The 15105-nt window shown below is 47.2% G+C and overlaps 1 protein-coding gene across 1 annotated transcript; it reads left to right on the top strand.

The window, feature by feature from the left end:
- Positions 1-1939: 1939 nt before the first annotated feature.
- On the top strand, positions 1940-3207 carry LOC119393744 (histone-lysine N-methyltransferase SETMAR-like). The gene has a single exon (XM_049416220.1). The coding sequence runs from the start codon at positions 2198-2200 to the stop codon at positions 2888-2890; it is 693 nt and encodes a 230-aa protein (XP_049272177.1). The 5' UTR covers positions 1940-2197; the 3' UTR covers positions 2891-3207.
- The last annotated feature ends 11898 nt before the right edge of the window (positions 3208-15105 follow it).

Below are 15105 nucleotides of genomic sequence, written 5' to 3'. Positions count from 1 at the left end.
CACCGATGGCGCAAACGTGTTTACACATGCGCACAAGACAAGTCATTACCTGTTACCACGTTCGGACCACTGATTTAGTGGATACAACAAGAACAAGAAGAAGAACAACAGCAATGAGCTGACAGAATATGCAGAGCACGTTTCTACAGTCTGCGAAATGTGCCAAATTCAACAAGGTGACATAAATTCATGTCTCGTAACTTGCAGGTCTCCCTGGCCTTAAAAAAAACAAGCAAGCACTGTGATCACAGACTCGCGTCAAAATTCTGCATAGCATATTCGCGACGTCTACTGCTTTTGCGCGACGCTTCGTCCAGATTTGTATGCACAGCGACATCTTTCACTGACTTAACATGCCATCTCCAGGAGTTTACATCACCATATTCTTTTTTTTTTTGTGCCAGACTCCCTAGATGCCCAAGGTTTCTTTCAAGATTACAAGAGCAAGTATTTCGCGTTAAGGTGGCACAGTTTATATAGTGCGTGTTTAAAAAAAATATTGTGGAACATTCTAGAAGCGTGAATAAAGCTAAATAAGGAGAGTATCTCTCGGTCACACTGCAACAATGTGCGGTATTTCAAATTTAAGAAGACCCATCCGAAGACCGAGCTTGATAAATCAGAAAGAGTAAGAGTCAACGGTACAAATGTAAAAAAATAGAGCATGTAGAATGCAAGCATCTTTTAAAGTGACAAAGTCCCCGGGACAGCAAAACATAGGCCTGTAAGGAGCTCATCACTCACGGTGAAGTACACAAGAAAAGGTAGTGCAACACGCTACATATACTGCGGGAAATGGAAGCCACGCGCTAAAGAACCAGCGCAAATTTAGGCTTTATCGTGCCACATGGCAGCGTGTATCGCAATATGAAATAACTCACGTATCTTCATATTTTAAGAGCGAAGCTGTTCTTAGTCGAGGCTTTCATGTCCGGGGCCGTGGTGACGCTGATCACGAGGTCCATTATACGGGTATATGCCACAGAAATTGGGTAAATCCCACTACTCACCACTGTTCCACTAAAGATGAAGAGGAAAACTGTTGCCTCGGGTGGGAAGCTCGTGAGCCAAAGTTGAAGGTGAACAAGAACAAGAGCTCATATATGAGCTCTTGTCTCCTATAGGAGACAACAAGAGGAAGAAGAAGACTGCGGGTACCGAAGGCGCGCTGATCACGTGGTGCTCGCGTCCGCAAGGAGAAGACGAAAACTGCATGGGAGCGAGCTCGTGAGCTCGTTCAACCAAGAACCTAGTAGCCATCTTTAACGTTTTGGGATCACGCGGACGCTAATAGACGTCAGTGTGAGCTTCCAAGTCCGTGTTGGCTGTTCTGTTTGCCACGTATTCGATAAAGGAGCGTGTCAGTGCCAGTGTTCAGGAGTTTGCGCTTTCAGAATGGGCAAGCTTTCTTGTTCTCCCGACGCAGAAGCCGCCCGACGTGAGCGTTAGCAAGAATTGATGCGGGAAAGCGCAAGACGTCACCCGGCCGATCGCGATGTTCGCGCAAGAGATACCGAAGCTATGCGCAAACCGAGGCAATCTGACCCAGAGCTTAGAGCAAGGGAGGCCGACGCTAAGCGCCAATGGAGAGAAACCCATCCAGAGCATCGAGGGAGGGAAGCTGTGGCCAAGCGACTACGTAGGAATGCACATCATCGGCTTCGAGCTGAGTGGAGCCTTTAAAGGAAGCCAACAATGGTCCAATAGGGAATTCTTGGATAGGGAGTTTGACCATAGTTGCAAGGTGTGTGATAGACTTTGGTTTGACAATAGCTTAACTAATATAAAGTGTGTGCGCAACGAGAAACAATGAACACCAAGCATTTTGGTACACCGATGAAGACCGTATACAAGCAGTCTATGATGAAGACAAGGCGATGAGGTACGAGGTCTGTTAGAAAAGTATCCGACCTTTTTTTTTTTGCGAGCAGCTGATGGATTTGAAACAAGCGCGCTTGCATCAGCCGACCTTGAACCTTCGTGCGCATGCGTGAATTTTTTCCCGCCTGCCAATAGCGTCAGTCGCTGGGACGCAGCGTTTGAGTGAGGTCGTGCGCAGTGCTCTCGTCGGCTTTTCATTGCAAGGAAAATTACGGAGTGACTGGAGCAGCGCTACTGCATCAAATTTTGCCAAAAACTGGGCGACAGCCAAGTGGAAACCATTGGGAAGATCAAGAGGGCTTTCGGTGACGACGCTATGAGCCGCACACAGATTAAGGAGTGGTACAACCGGTTTAAAGACGGCCGCACATCGGTGGAGAGCGAGCCACGCTCCGGTCGGCCATCAACATGCCGAAATGACCAGGTCATTGCCGAAGTGAACGCTGTGGGGATGCGGGACCGTCGTGTGACTATCCGGGAAATTGCGGAAGAGGTGGGCATCAGCACTTTCTCTGCACATTCCATTATGACCGAAGATTTGACCATGAAGAGAGTTGCGGCGAAATTCGTGCCGAAACTGCTCACGGTGGATCAAAAGCAACTTCGTGTTGAAGTCTCACAGGACATGCTGGATTTCACAAGCAGTGACCCTACCTTCATGAACACCATTATCACTGGTGATGAGTCTTGGGTGTACGGGTACGACCCGGAAACCAAATCCCAGTCGTCACAGTGGAAGCATTCCGCGTCACCAAGACCAAAGAAGGCCCGCCAAGTGCGCAGCAACGTCAAAGTGATGCTGAGTGCTTTCTTTGACTCCCGCGGTGTGGTACACCACGAGTACGCACCACAGGGTCAAACAATCACCAAAGAGTACTACAGGGATGTCCTCCGTCGCCTACGTGATGCTGTGCGGCGCAAGAGACCTGAGTTGTGGTCAACAGGAAACTGGCGCATCCATCACGACAATGCTCCTGCACATTCCTCACACTTGGTTCAGACTTTTTAGGCGAAAAGTCAGACTCCTGTAGTCCAACAGGCTCCTTACTCTCCTGATATGGCCCCCTGCGACTTCTGGCTGTTTCCCAAACTCAAGAGGACATTGAAAGGAGAGCGACTTCAGACAAGGGAGGACATTATGGCTGCAACGACAGCTGAGCTAAACTCCATTCCGAAAGAGGCCTTCTCAGAATGCTTCCAACAATGGCAGCACCACTGGGAGAAGTGTGTGGAGTCCCAAGGGGACTGCTTTGAGGGGGATTAGGTTTCCAACGCTCCAATTATGCCAGTTTTCTTTGTTCCACCAAAGGTCGGATACTTTTCTAACAGACCTCGTACATCGATGATGAAGCAACAGAAGACGACTATGACGACAAAGAAGATCATGACCCTCTGTAATCACATCAGGGTGATTCAAATAAGTAAACAAGTAAATGAGATACAATAAAACTATACTACCACCTCAAAGCTTAACGAATAGTGTTTAATAAAGAGGAGCAATACAATGTATCTGAAGTACTTGAAGATTATAGAAATGCGATAGCCTGGCGAAGGGAAGGCCAACAGCTTTGCTGTTTTTCAGTGTCCTCGAAGCGAAGCTCGTAAATTTTCCTTTTCCTTTTTCTTTTTTTTAACGCGAGAACAGTACTGCAAATTAGCGGGAGAGATTCAGACTCCACACGAGAGGCAACGTGGGTAAAACAGATTTACGAAGGGAGACATTCTGTCCTTTTTTCTTTTTTGTATTTTCTACGCCGCGCACCACTTGGTCAAACAATTTTTGTGAACGTAGCACCAGTGTTTGGGAGAACAAACTATATTGTTAAATGAGTAAACAAAACTATTATAAGCAATTTTTGGCTTTAATACTTTCATTTACACTATTATTGTTATCTTCCATACGTGCGCTCGACTCACCCTTTCCATTTTATTGTTTTACCTTTTATTGTTCTACTTATGCGATCGTGCGCAATACAGGATAGCAACGGCAACAACATCAGCAGCATCACTATCATTATGGCCACAGTTGTCATAACCACCTGCACGAGCCGCGAGCATATTTAGAAGAAGAAGAAGACATCAAAGACGGCTGACGCCTGTAATGTGGGCCGCTCTTCTGAATTTACGTCCCGTGGCCAGTGAAAGCCAGCCCACTTCCGCTTTGCGTATCATTCCTCCCAAGCGCTTCTGGTTGGGTTCGGTCACTTTGCTCCTGGTAATCGGCGTGTTCCTCTTCTGGTGCTCGGTACGCAGTGGATACCCGGTACGTGTTCGCAAGTCATGCCTTCGAATGCAGCGGGCCTATTCGACCTCCTCGTCTGCGCCTGTAGACTATCTTACGGATGGGTTTCGGTGCCGCCAAATTGGGTTGTTAACTTTGCCCAGAAACGTAATAGCGCGGAAGCAACACAAAGGACAAGAAGGGACGCAGACAAGTCCTTTGTGTTGCTCCCGCGCTATAACGTTTCTGATCGTGGAGCACCAACTAGCCCGATCTGCCACTCTTCTAAGTTAACTTCGCCGTTTTGAATCTTTAACAACTAAACGAACTGTGCTAGGGCAGACACATACGCAAGAAAACAGCCGGGTTGGTGCATTCGACGTTTCATGACCATGTTATTTCACGTCGCGACCTACAAAAATAACAAAACATTGGTTTAACAGCCCAAGATTTCGGCGCCCATGTGTCGAAAGTACAATCGGCTATATGCCTTGCACAGCGTTTCAGTGGCTACGTTGTCTTGCTATGCACGTATGTTCGATTCTTGGCTGCGGCAGCCACACGCATACCGATAGGAGTAAAATGCAAGAAATGTTAGATTTAGCGTCGTCTTACAAACTTTAAGTTGTTCACAAAATTCTTATGATGGCATCTCCAAGACTACATGCTTCCTTAGAGACCTTACAATCAGTCATAGTCTCACTCACTAACTTCTCTATCTCTCATAGCTGGCTGTATAATAACGCGGGCAAATCATCGCTTTGACCAATGACGGAGCGCAAAGAGCGCGAAACAAAAGAGCACAGAAAACGGCGCCGCTACACAATGTCGCGGGCTTAGTGCTGTCCAGTCATGGCGCACGCAAAGGCGAAACGGATAAGCTGCTGGCGGCGCAGTTTGTTGATCTTCAGCCGCTTCACGCGCGTGCAGGGAACTTAGTCCATCGCGTGAATGCAGCTAAAGTTCGAAACGGGAACACAATTGTATAGCAGTATCTTTGCTGTGCAAATTTATGGTCTCGTATTTCTGAATGTCCAAAAAAGCTGCTACACGTCTGTGAAAAAGCTATTCCCGTTGGAAGACAAGTCTCGTTGAAAGTAAGGTCAACCACAGTTTTTCTAACATCTGGCACTAAGCTTGATACAGCATAAAAAAGAGGCTCTTGCCTATTGTTACCAATCTTTCGCACGGTGCTTGCTCCTCTACAGCTTCGTGCCTCCCGCGGGCCCTATTTGGCGACGGGTCCTCACGACGGCGTCATGGAAGGCCGCGCGTCCCCGGGAAGCCAGCTGGACCCTTGCCGGGACTTGTACGAGTACGTGTGCCACAACTGGAGCTCGCCGCACGGTGCGCGCACATTCGCCGAAGACGTGGCACGCTCCTGGGAACGGCTCGTGCAACAAGCGGCGCTCGCTCCACGTCCAAACTGGCCGGCCACTGCCGTTCTGGGACCGGAGTACGCGGTCGAGGCGATTCGCCACTACCACAACAGCTGCGTCAGCCTGCTCGCCAGAGAGGAGAAGGCGAGCTCTACATTACTCAGCTGCGTCATTGCACTATGCCCGCGGTATCACGCGCGCTCTTGAACTATATTGTCACGCGCTCTTGTTTCTTCGTACACGTGTAACCACCGATCGGCGCAAGCCACGCCGGTTTCTTTCCGATTGATCGAGAGTTTTCTGATAAGATTGCGCGCACGACGAAAGCAGTTTAGTTCGTTCTGCACGCGGTCACCAACGATAACGCTGGAATCTTCGAACCTGTGTGCAAGCAAACAAGTTTTACAAACGATCAGATTAGTCGCTTAATAACAATACTAATTGTTGCGGTTTTATGTTTCAAAACCACGATATGATTATGAGGGACGCCGTAGTGGAGGGCTGCGGAAATTTTGACAATTCGGAGGTCATTAAAGTGCACCTACATCTAAGTACACCCGCCTCAAGCATCTTTCTTCCATCGAAATGCGGCAGCCACGGCCGGTATTCCATCCCGCGACTTTCGGGTCATCAGTCGAGCACCATAACCACTATATAGACCACCGTCGTGGGTCACATTAGTCGATGCCCAACGTCAGTGCTGGCAGCTGTCATTGTAGTACATCGAGTATCGCTTGTACTTTGAATCATCTTTTAGGGGGCGCAGGTTCGCCCAATAGAAAGTTTCATTTGTACGAGCTTGTGTAATCAAAAAGTTTCCTGTTCGTGCGGGTTGGTGTTCCATTACTGCAGCCTGAATTACCGCGACACAGGAAAGAAAATGCGTCATGCAGGCGCCATATAAGCAGTTCGAAGTTTAGCGCATCCTTGTTTGTGTGTCGTGTTTTCTTTTCTGTGTCGCACCAATTCGTGCAACAGTTACTTGTGATGCATGGGAGAGAATATGAAACATTCAACATATAACACGTAAAACCAGCCTTTAAAATCTAGTGCCATTGAACGCTTTCAGGGGAGAGAGGAGGGTTTTCTTACGCCGCCCTATTGAATCTAAATATTAAATTTCAATTCTGGTGTTTCACTTGCAAAAACCACGACATCATTACGAGGCACGCCGTAGTGGAGGACTTGAGATAAATTCTGACCACCAGGGGCTCTTTAACATGCACTTGAGTTTAAGCACACGGGTGTTTTTGTATTTCGCCGTGGCTGGGAATCGAACCCGCGTCCTCGAGCTAAGCAGCACGACACCTTAGTCCAAGGGCATCTTAGGGTTCCGCGAGCGGCCAGAACGAATGCAACCTGCCCCCGTTTTACACCATTAGCAACTAATTTATCTATTTAGACAAGCACACTTGCATTGCAGTTTGCATTTAACGAAGCCATCGCACGCCGCATCCGCACATCGGGTGTTTGCCGGTAGCGAGAGACCCACGTGCTGGCAGCACTAAAGACTCGTTGTCTATACTCCATCTCACCACTACCGTTCAGCACTACCAAGGCTACGGGGTGTAAGCAAGCCACAAGCTTGCGCAGAGAAACAGTTCCAGATATGGTTACCTTACAATTGGCAGGGTTGAGCCATTTGCGCTTGTTTGGCACGTGTTACAACACATCAATGCGTAATATGTATATTGTCACGTGCGTTTCTTTATCACTTTTGCTATATTCGGTTTTCGGCCACAAAGACTGTCGGCAACGCTCAGCGCGAACCGCGCCTCATTGTTCGAGAACCTTCGCGATCATTGTAGATCGTTTTGTTAAGATTGCGCGCAAGACGCGCACACTCGAGCTTATTCTAGAATTTGCACGACAGCCAGCGATAACGCTGGAATATTCGACGGCACATGTTTAAATGCCGACGCGCTTCACCGCTTGTCAGTTGATCGACGGACGACGCCCTGTTCGCCGCTATCATTGTACAGCGTGTATTGCTGTAGTTCACTGCTGGGCAGTATCGAAGATACATGTATCTTCGATACTATCTTAGATACTCTCTGGGTATCTTGTATCTGTATCGCGAGACGTGTATCAGTATCTGTATTTCCGATACATTGAAGAATGTATCGTGTATCTTAAGATACAAGATACTGCGATCGCAACACCACGATGCGAAACAATAAACGTTGACTGAACTCCGCTTCTCAAGCCGATATTGCTCCCACTAAGCCGCCAGAGTAAAACTTAAGACAGTGACATTATTTTATCTTTTCGCCAGAGTTTTCTAGCGAGTGCAGGAATGAGCTCTGAGCGTCCCTAGTGAGGGAACAGAGTCACGTGGTGGCGCTCGCGTCGTCTCGACAGACAAACGCGCGAACGTCTACGCCCAAATGACATTTTGTTTTCACGGATTCTTTTTTTTTTCTTTTTAGTTGTGTCAGTGCTATGGCACTTGGCTCTTATTCACTGTCCTATTCCACGTATTCCAATGCGTGCGCTGTCTTTTGCACAAAGTCTGATGCCGCTGTAGTGTCGTTATCGAAGTTTCTCGTGCGTTGTGCTTCGTTACGAAGCCTGAAGAAAGCAAAAAAAGGGGTTGCTTTGCGTCTCGTGGCTTTCACAGATGGCTATTTGAAGGACCTTGTCAATGCAAGTTTGGTTTACATGCAATGAGATTGACTTATATGCAAACGAGATTCGAACACCTATAGCACCACTGGTACCGATGCTGGATTTAACAGAACAAGCATTCGTTTAATAGAAGCTATTTTGGCGTACGTCTGTTTTTCTTTTATTCAATGAGTATTTAAAATCATAATTGGATTGTGAGCACAAGTTCTTTCTAAGCTGTCCTTTTCCATCCCATACATTACCTATGTCTCTGTATTGCTTTTTTCTGGTCTGCTTACGGAAATATGTCTTTAACGTGCTGGCAAGGTAAGCTCGAGATCTCTGCTTTATTCTTACTTTTAGCTGCCTGCATCATTTCCTCTATTGTTTACAGACTTATACTCTACTTAAGTGTACTGTTACGTGAAGGTGACGTTGAGAGCAAATATATAATAATCTGCGCGCGCTTGGAGTATACAGTAATAAAAATTCTGCTTACTGTTTAATAAAATAGCGTAATTGCGTTTTCATTATAATAACGTAAATTATCAGCAGCCATCTCAAAGATGTTAGCAAAGGGATTGGAGAAACATTGTTATACAAAATGCTCCATTTTTCTTATGAGCGTCTCATCGAGTCGGTTTACGCTATTTTACATAGGCACTGAATTTTCTGTGGTCTTACCTTAAATGCCTAATTCTCATAGCTATTAGGGGTTACCCGCAGCGGTAGTCTAGTGGTTATGGTGCTTGACTGCTAACCCGTAGGTCGCGGCGGCCGCAGTTCGATGCCCGTGTGCTTATATCTAAATTTTATAACACCACGTGGTCGAAATTTCTCAAGCCCTCCACTACGGCATCTATCATTATCATATCGTGGTTCTGTGGGACTTTAAACGCAACAATTAAACGCATAAAACACAGCGAATAAGTATAGAAACGCTATACAGGCGGATCTTGGTGGTGCCGCCTGTATCGTGTTTCTATACTTAAGAATGTCGCCTCCAGCTTCTCGCTGATGTACACCTCTCCGGTGGTCGGGTATTGCGAAAACCGTGCTACGTTTACGGACAAGGTAGAACTTAACAACGGTATTTGCACCATTGTGCGGAGGCTTCTTATTGAAGCAAGGGTGGATCTTTGGCCTTGTTGGTGCGACATATGCATAACGTTAAGCGCAATACTGAATCGACGAGGACGGGACAGGGAGTGACACACACACAAGCGCTAACTTTCAACAATGCTTTATTGTGAGCCGGATCACTGCATAAATACATGAAAATTGCGGACATCAGGCATGCGCAAATGTGAAGGATCTAGAAATGACAATTCTTTTCATTTGCGCATGCCTGATGTCCGCAATTTTCATGTATTTATGCAGTGATCCGGCTCACAATAAAGCATTGTTGAAAGTTAGCGCTTGTGTGTGTGTCACTCCCTGTCCCGTCCTCGTCGATTCAGTATTGCGCTTAACGTTATGCTTCTTATTGAAGTTCTTGTGATTAGATCGCATCTCGCTAGCTGGTCGACAAGCAGAGCATAGACTCCACCCAATTACAAAAAACGGCAAGCAAAAACCGTTATCAGCGAAGTGTATAAAGAGCTGTCATAATATGCAGCTAAAGCAACCCCAGTAACTTGTTTCAGAAGGAAAGCAAGATACCTTCAGCAAGAAATACAAAACTTTTGAGATACTAACAGACATTTCATTCAAATGAAACAAAAATGGTCGCAGTTAATAAACTTTCAAGCGAACATTTCTTGTGCATCGGCGTTTAGTGCTATATTACCGTATAGACAGATATATAATAACAAATTTCCGAATGTATCGAAGTATCTTAAGATACAATTGGAATGTATTGTATCGGATACAATCGGCGTTGTGGTATCTTGTATCTGTATCTCAAATACTTCGTGCCTGGGTATCTTGTATCGTATCGCGATACAATTTCAAAGTATCTTTGCCCAGCCCTGCTGTAGTTCTAGTTCCCATTTTCCGGCCACAAGTTCGGCCAAATAAACAGTTTCATCCTGCAAACGCCGACTGCTGTCTTCGTCGACGTCACGACCACATGACAATATTCTCCTTAGCAGTTATGTTGTGTGCCTTTAATTGTTGTATCAGTAACGGCCGGTAACTCCGGTTACAAATCAAGATGGCAGCGCCCATGAAGGCGCGACCACCGCTTAGATCCGAACTAGCGCTTGCTATTCGCCCACTGCGTCGGCGGCAACAAATAAATGGTGAAATCAGCCATCGCTTTGTGCAATCTCATGCAGAGGACAAAGCATCAGGTACATTTTGTCGTTATTTGCGAGATCAGCTGCGTGTTTATTCCGGCCTGCTAAGCCTAACGCGCAGATAATTTGATAATGGTTCTTGAAATTAGAGCAATATAGTCACGAATACATTGCTGTCAAACGTCAGAACATTAATCTAAAGCAAATACAAGCGTCAATTTGTAACTTATGGGTCAGGCAGCGCACGACGACTACTTGATAAATTCGAAGCGGAGTGCACCAGCTTCGAAGGGTGCAGCCATTTTCTTTCTTTTTCGGCGATGCCGTCTGTTCGCCCCACTCGTGCGAGCAGACGCCAGGGAGACGCTGAGCAAACGACGCAAAGCGGATGAATACATGTGGAGGGGCTGATCGCCCTTCCTATTGGCTAAGGGGCCCTGTAGCCTTATAGTGCTGAAGGGAACTTCTGAGATGGAGTATAGTGCACGCCATGAAACTTGCACGATTTGCGGACCCATGTTGACAGCAATCGCAATTCTATGTATTATCGGGAGTTCTAAATCAACGGCAATGGCCTTCGATATTAATGAAAATAGAACAGGCCAACGCGGGCAGTGTTAATACTGTGGTTGCGCGCGTCAAAAGGCGTTATCGCCCCCCCCCCCCCCCTCCCGCTTTCGATTGTCTTCATGCTCAAGAAAAAGTTACTGGTTTCGCGGCACTCTGGAAATGCCGTTGGGGTTCCCCAAGGCCTACGTTTGAGAACCCCTGCCTTAGCCTATAGGCTACCGCCCATGTGTATCTGAGACGTTCAAAGTCAGATCAGTGTTGCGATCTAAAAAAAAAACAAAAAAAAAAACAAAAACAACCTTAGACAAAGGAATATCTGTAGCGATGAGTATAACATGTTATTTAAAGCTTCGCGTTGGATTTTGAGTAACAGCACACTATGTAAACCTTAACAGAACCCGCACAGCGAATCGGACAGAAGGATGTTACCGTACAAGTTAAACAAAAGACGCCAAGCCTGCGCAAAACACGCAGCACAGTCACAGCGAAGGCTAGGGAAGCGGCCTTAAGGGTCCGGCGTACTTACTGCGCCAAGTGCTAGGACAGTTGCGAAGCATCCACTATATATTGGAAGAGGCGAAGCGATGAAATTTACATCGAATACGGCGACCACCACATGCAAGTACCGCCCGTTTATTCCTATACAGCCCTATAGATTAGAAAATTAGAGTTATTAGCCATGAAGTTTTGCCAAGGTTGCTTCGATAATATGGACTGCTCCATTATAACCAAGTTTAGCCAAAGTGAAATTACGTCGCCGTTGGTCTTTAAATAAAGCAGAGTGTTCTAACTGGAGTGCAGGACCTTCGCACGGAGGCGGTTCACCTGCTTGTGGCGCTGAACTCCTCGTGGGGTATTCTGGCGCCGGAACCACCAGACGAGGACGTGGTGCGCTTACTGCTCCTGCTGTCACTCCGCTTCGGCCTCACACCCGTGCTGCGCGTACGCTTCCGGCCGGTGGGCACCAACAGGACACAACTGCTGGTACGCCTTTTTTCACTTATTTATTTACCCTATGAACAAAATGACGTTACATAAGGGAGTAAGTTTTTTAAACAGAACAACTGAGCAAAAGTCGGTCACGACGGTTTTGATATACAACTAAAGCTCCCAATTATACGTTTATCTAAACGTCGCGAAACTTACCATTAATAGGGATGAGCGGTAAATCGGTTCCAATTTTGAGATGTGTAAAGCAAAAAAAAAAAATCAGTTTCGCCTCAAGGGCGAAGCAATGAATGCGATAGCAAGAAATTGGAATGTCACAGGAAGAACGGCAAGCAGCTGGAAACTTGCTGCGCGCTGCTAAAGCACAAAGGATGCAAGAAAAGAAAACACACAAGGCGAACCCTCACAGCTCCACACTTGCAGCGCGCTGCTCAAACACAAAGGAGGAGGCGCGAAAAGGACGCACAGGTATACATAGGACGAGCGCGAACTGTCGCAGTTGTTACTTCAACTAACCCCTACTTTGGCTCTTGTAGCTAGCAGATCGCTCCTTTCGCAAACGCGGCCGCTGCAGCGAGCAAAGTGACCTTCGTGGGGTCTATAGCATCAAAGCGAACTTTGCGGGGAAAGCACAAGACGCACAAAACTCCCCCTCAAGAGATAATTGCGCGAGCATGGTCGACCACGCCCTGTATGTCAAAGCACAAGTCGAAGGCGCACATCCCAACTCCGCCGAAACACGAGCCAGTTTCAGAATTACGGACCCTAGAAATTTGCGAGCCGCCCGGACGCATGTTCCGAACGCAAGCCACTCTCGGACTCTTGTGCTCGCGTTGTCCGAAGACCCGGCAGCGCCTTCCTTTGGGCGGCAAACAAAACCACAGAGCGTGCGACCGCAAGAGAAGAAAATAAAGACGGTGCGCTTCCCTTACAAAAATGTATGTAGACAGTCTATAGACCGTCTAAACGCATTTTTGTAAGGGTTGGCAGTGGCACGTGAAGCCACGGCTCACGTTCCCTACGGGCGTCGATCCTGGTAAATAAGATAAAACTTCATTTGGCTCTAGTTGGTACATATTCCTGAGGTTAAAATTACAGCGCAAACGCACTTCTTTGTCCTTCTTACTTAGTGCGTGGACTTGAGGAGAGACCTGGGCGATCCCTTCTTACTTCTTCTTTACTCCTCTGTCCCTGCGCCCGTCTGAATACAATTTCATGTCTTTGCGTATGTAATACACTATCATCCTTATAACACGTTTTGGTTTAGAGCTGTTGTTGTGTGCGCATGTGCGGTAAGTTTGCCTTGGGCTTATATATGCATTGGCGTATGAAAGAATAGAGCAGTTGTTAGCCAGCGCTTGTGTCATACGTATCTTTTCTTCGTGGGTGTCTTGTGCGTTGGCGCTGTATTTTAGCCTTGGGATTCTGGTCGCGGTGTAAGATATATACTGTGATCCTAGATTTAAACAATGTTTTGGTGTGTTGCGAAAAGTTTGCTATGTATTTGTTGTTTAAAAATTTTGTAAAACGGGTACAGAGGCCTTTTGTCAGGTATTGCTATACCTTTAGCTTCTGTACCTTTCTTGGTGCAATTCAAGAAACATAAAGAATCTGAATCTGAATCCTGGTTCAGCCGTTTCCTTTCGTTTCTGCCCTTCTGTGGCATAAGTCTACACGAGCCAAAGCGTTCCCACTAGCTCGCGGCATCACGAGCCACGGGTCGCTCTTCTTTTTCCCTGGCCGACTGGCCACGAGTGGCGTGGCGCTACAACCCCAAAATGTAAAACTAGCGTGTGTCGCCAGCGATGCGACGCAAATGCGTCGTGCTCACCTCGGCAAGGTGTGCGTACTTTGCGATGCAATTGCTTTTTCAGATAGAGCCGTCCAAAGCACCCCTTCCCGCGGACCGGCTACCACGCGGAACCACCGGCCGCGTCCTGTCGTGGTGCGCAATATATTTACGCACCCGTCTCGTCGACGAGGACATGGCCGAGATGGCGGACGTCCTGCGCGACATGCTGTCCTTGTCGTCGCAAGCCGCGTCACCGAGAGGAGCGATTCGCTCACCGGAAATCCTCGCGCACTTGGCGCCCTCGGTTCCGGCCAACACGTGGACCGCGGCTGCATTCACGGTTTGTGTTCGAAAGCAGAGTGGTTGACGGAGGTGCGCTTTTAACGCTCGTTCATACTTGCGACTAGCACCGGTCGCGCGACCAAGTTAGTCGCAAATGGCCTCTTTGGTAGCAAAGCGACTGCTCTGGCTCAGTCGCTCGCTGCTTGATTTCACAGCCGCGCGACCGCAGTCGCAAACCACTGAACCAATCAGATGCACAGAAGCAGGATGTCAACGTATTTTACGGGGTAATGGCCATGCGAGCAGATGTGAATTCTGTGAGGCGATCAGTATCGGTCGCACGCGGGTGTGAACATTGATAGCCGTGAGTCGATTTTTGGTCGCCAGTCGCAGGTGTGTATGAGCCTTTCCATTTGGCTAATGAAGAAACGGCTGTTGCTTACTAATATATTTTGAATGCGCACTATCGCTATAAACCGCTTCGACGAATGTTTTCTCATGTTCACTTAAACGTGAGGTCATAGCTGCAACTTGAGATCACGTGGGATATTATTCTGTCAGTGTCCACACCAATAAGTGGAATGCCTGCTCTTTGTCTTAGAACGTTTCTATCCATTACGTTTCCTGCCGGCCATACCATCCCAGATGTAAACGAAGCAGTTCTACCTTACAACATTTCGTGTATCAACGCAGGTAAGATACGAAAGCAAACTAGGCGAATGTGCTAGTTATAAAGCGTAGCAGTTGCTTTTCAGTTGGTATCAGGACATACGTCACCTGTATCGGTAAAGCTGCGTGCAATTTGTCCATGACTTCGGGCATTTCACACAACAATAATGCAAGAACCTCACCTCATGCGATACCATCTACGTATAGCGTGTCATCAAAGGTGTACATTACAGGCACGTAGGCAGGGGGGGGGGGGGCGAAATTTTTCCAGCCCTCTATATTTCCAGGCAACCTTTTTTTTGTTTTTGCCATGAAAAGACTGTCTTTCGAACAATTAGGCCTTGCCCCCCCCCCCCCCCCCCGAAAAAAAATCCTGGCTACGTGCCTGGTACATTATCAACATGCAGTTCCGATATCCCGCGTGCAAACACGATAAACAAGTATGCAGGATGATTGAGCTAAAGTGACCAATAGTGATCGAACAAGAGATGTCTCAATAGCCAAAATTTCATCAAG

This window comes from Rhipicephalus sanguineus, chromosome 5, assembly GCF_013339695.2.
Source record: "Rhipicephalus sanguineus isolate Rsan-2018 chromosome 5, BIME_Rsan_1.4, whole genome shotgun sequence".
Lineage (NCBI taxonomy): Eukaryota > Metazoa > Arthropoda > Arachnida > Ixodida > Ixodidae > Rhipicephalus > Rhipicephalus sanguineus.
Note: the sequence above shows the minus strand (reverse complement) of the source record. Positions and strands in the feature narration are given on the sequence as shown.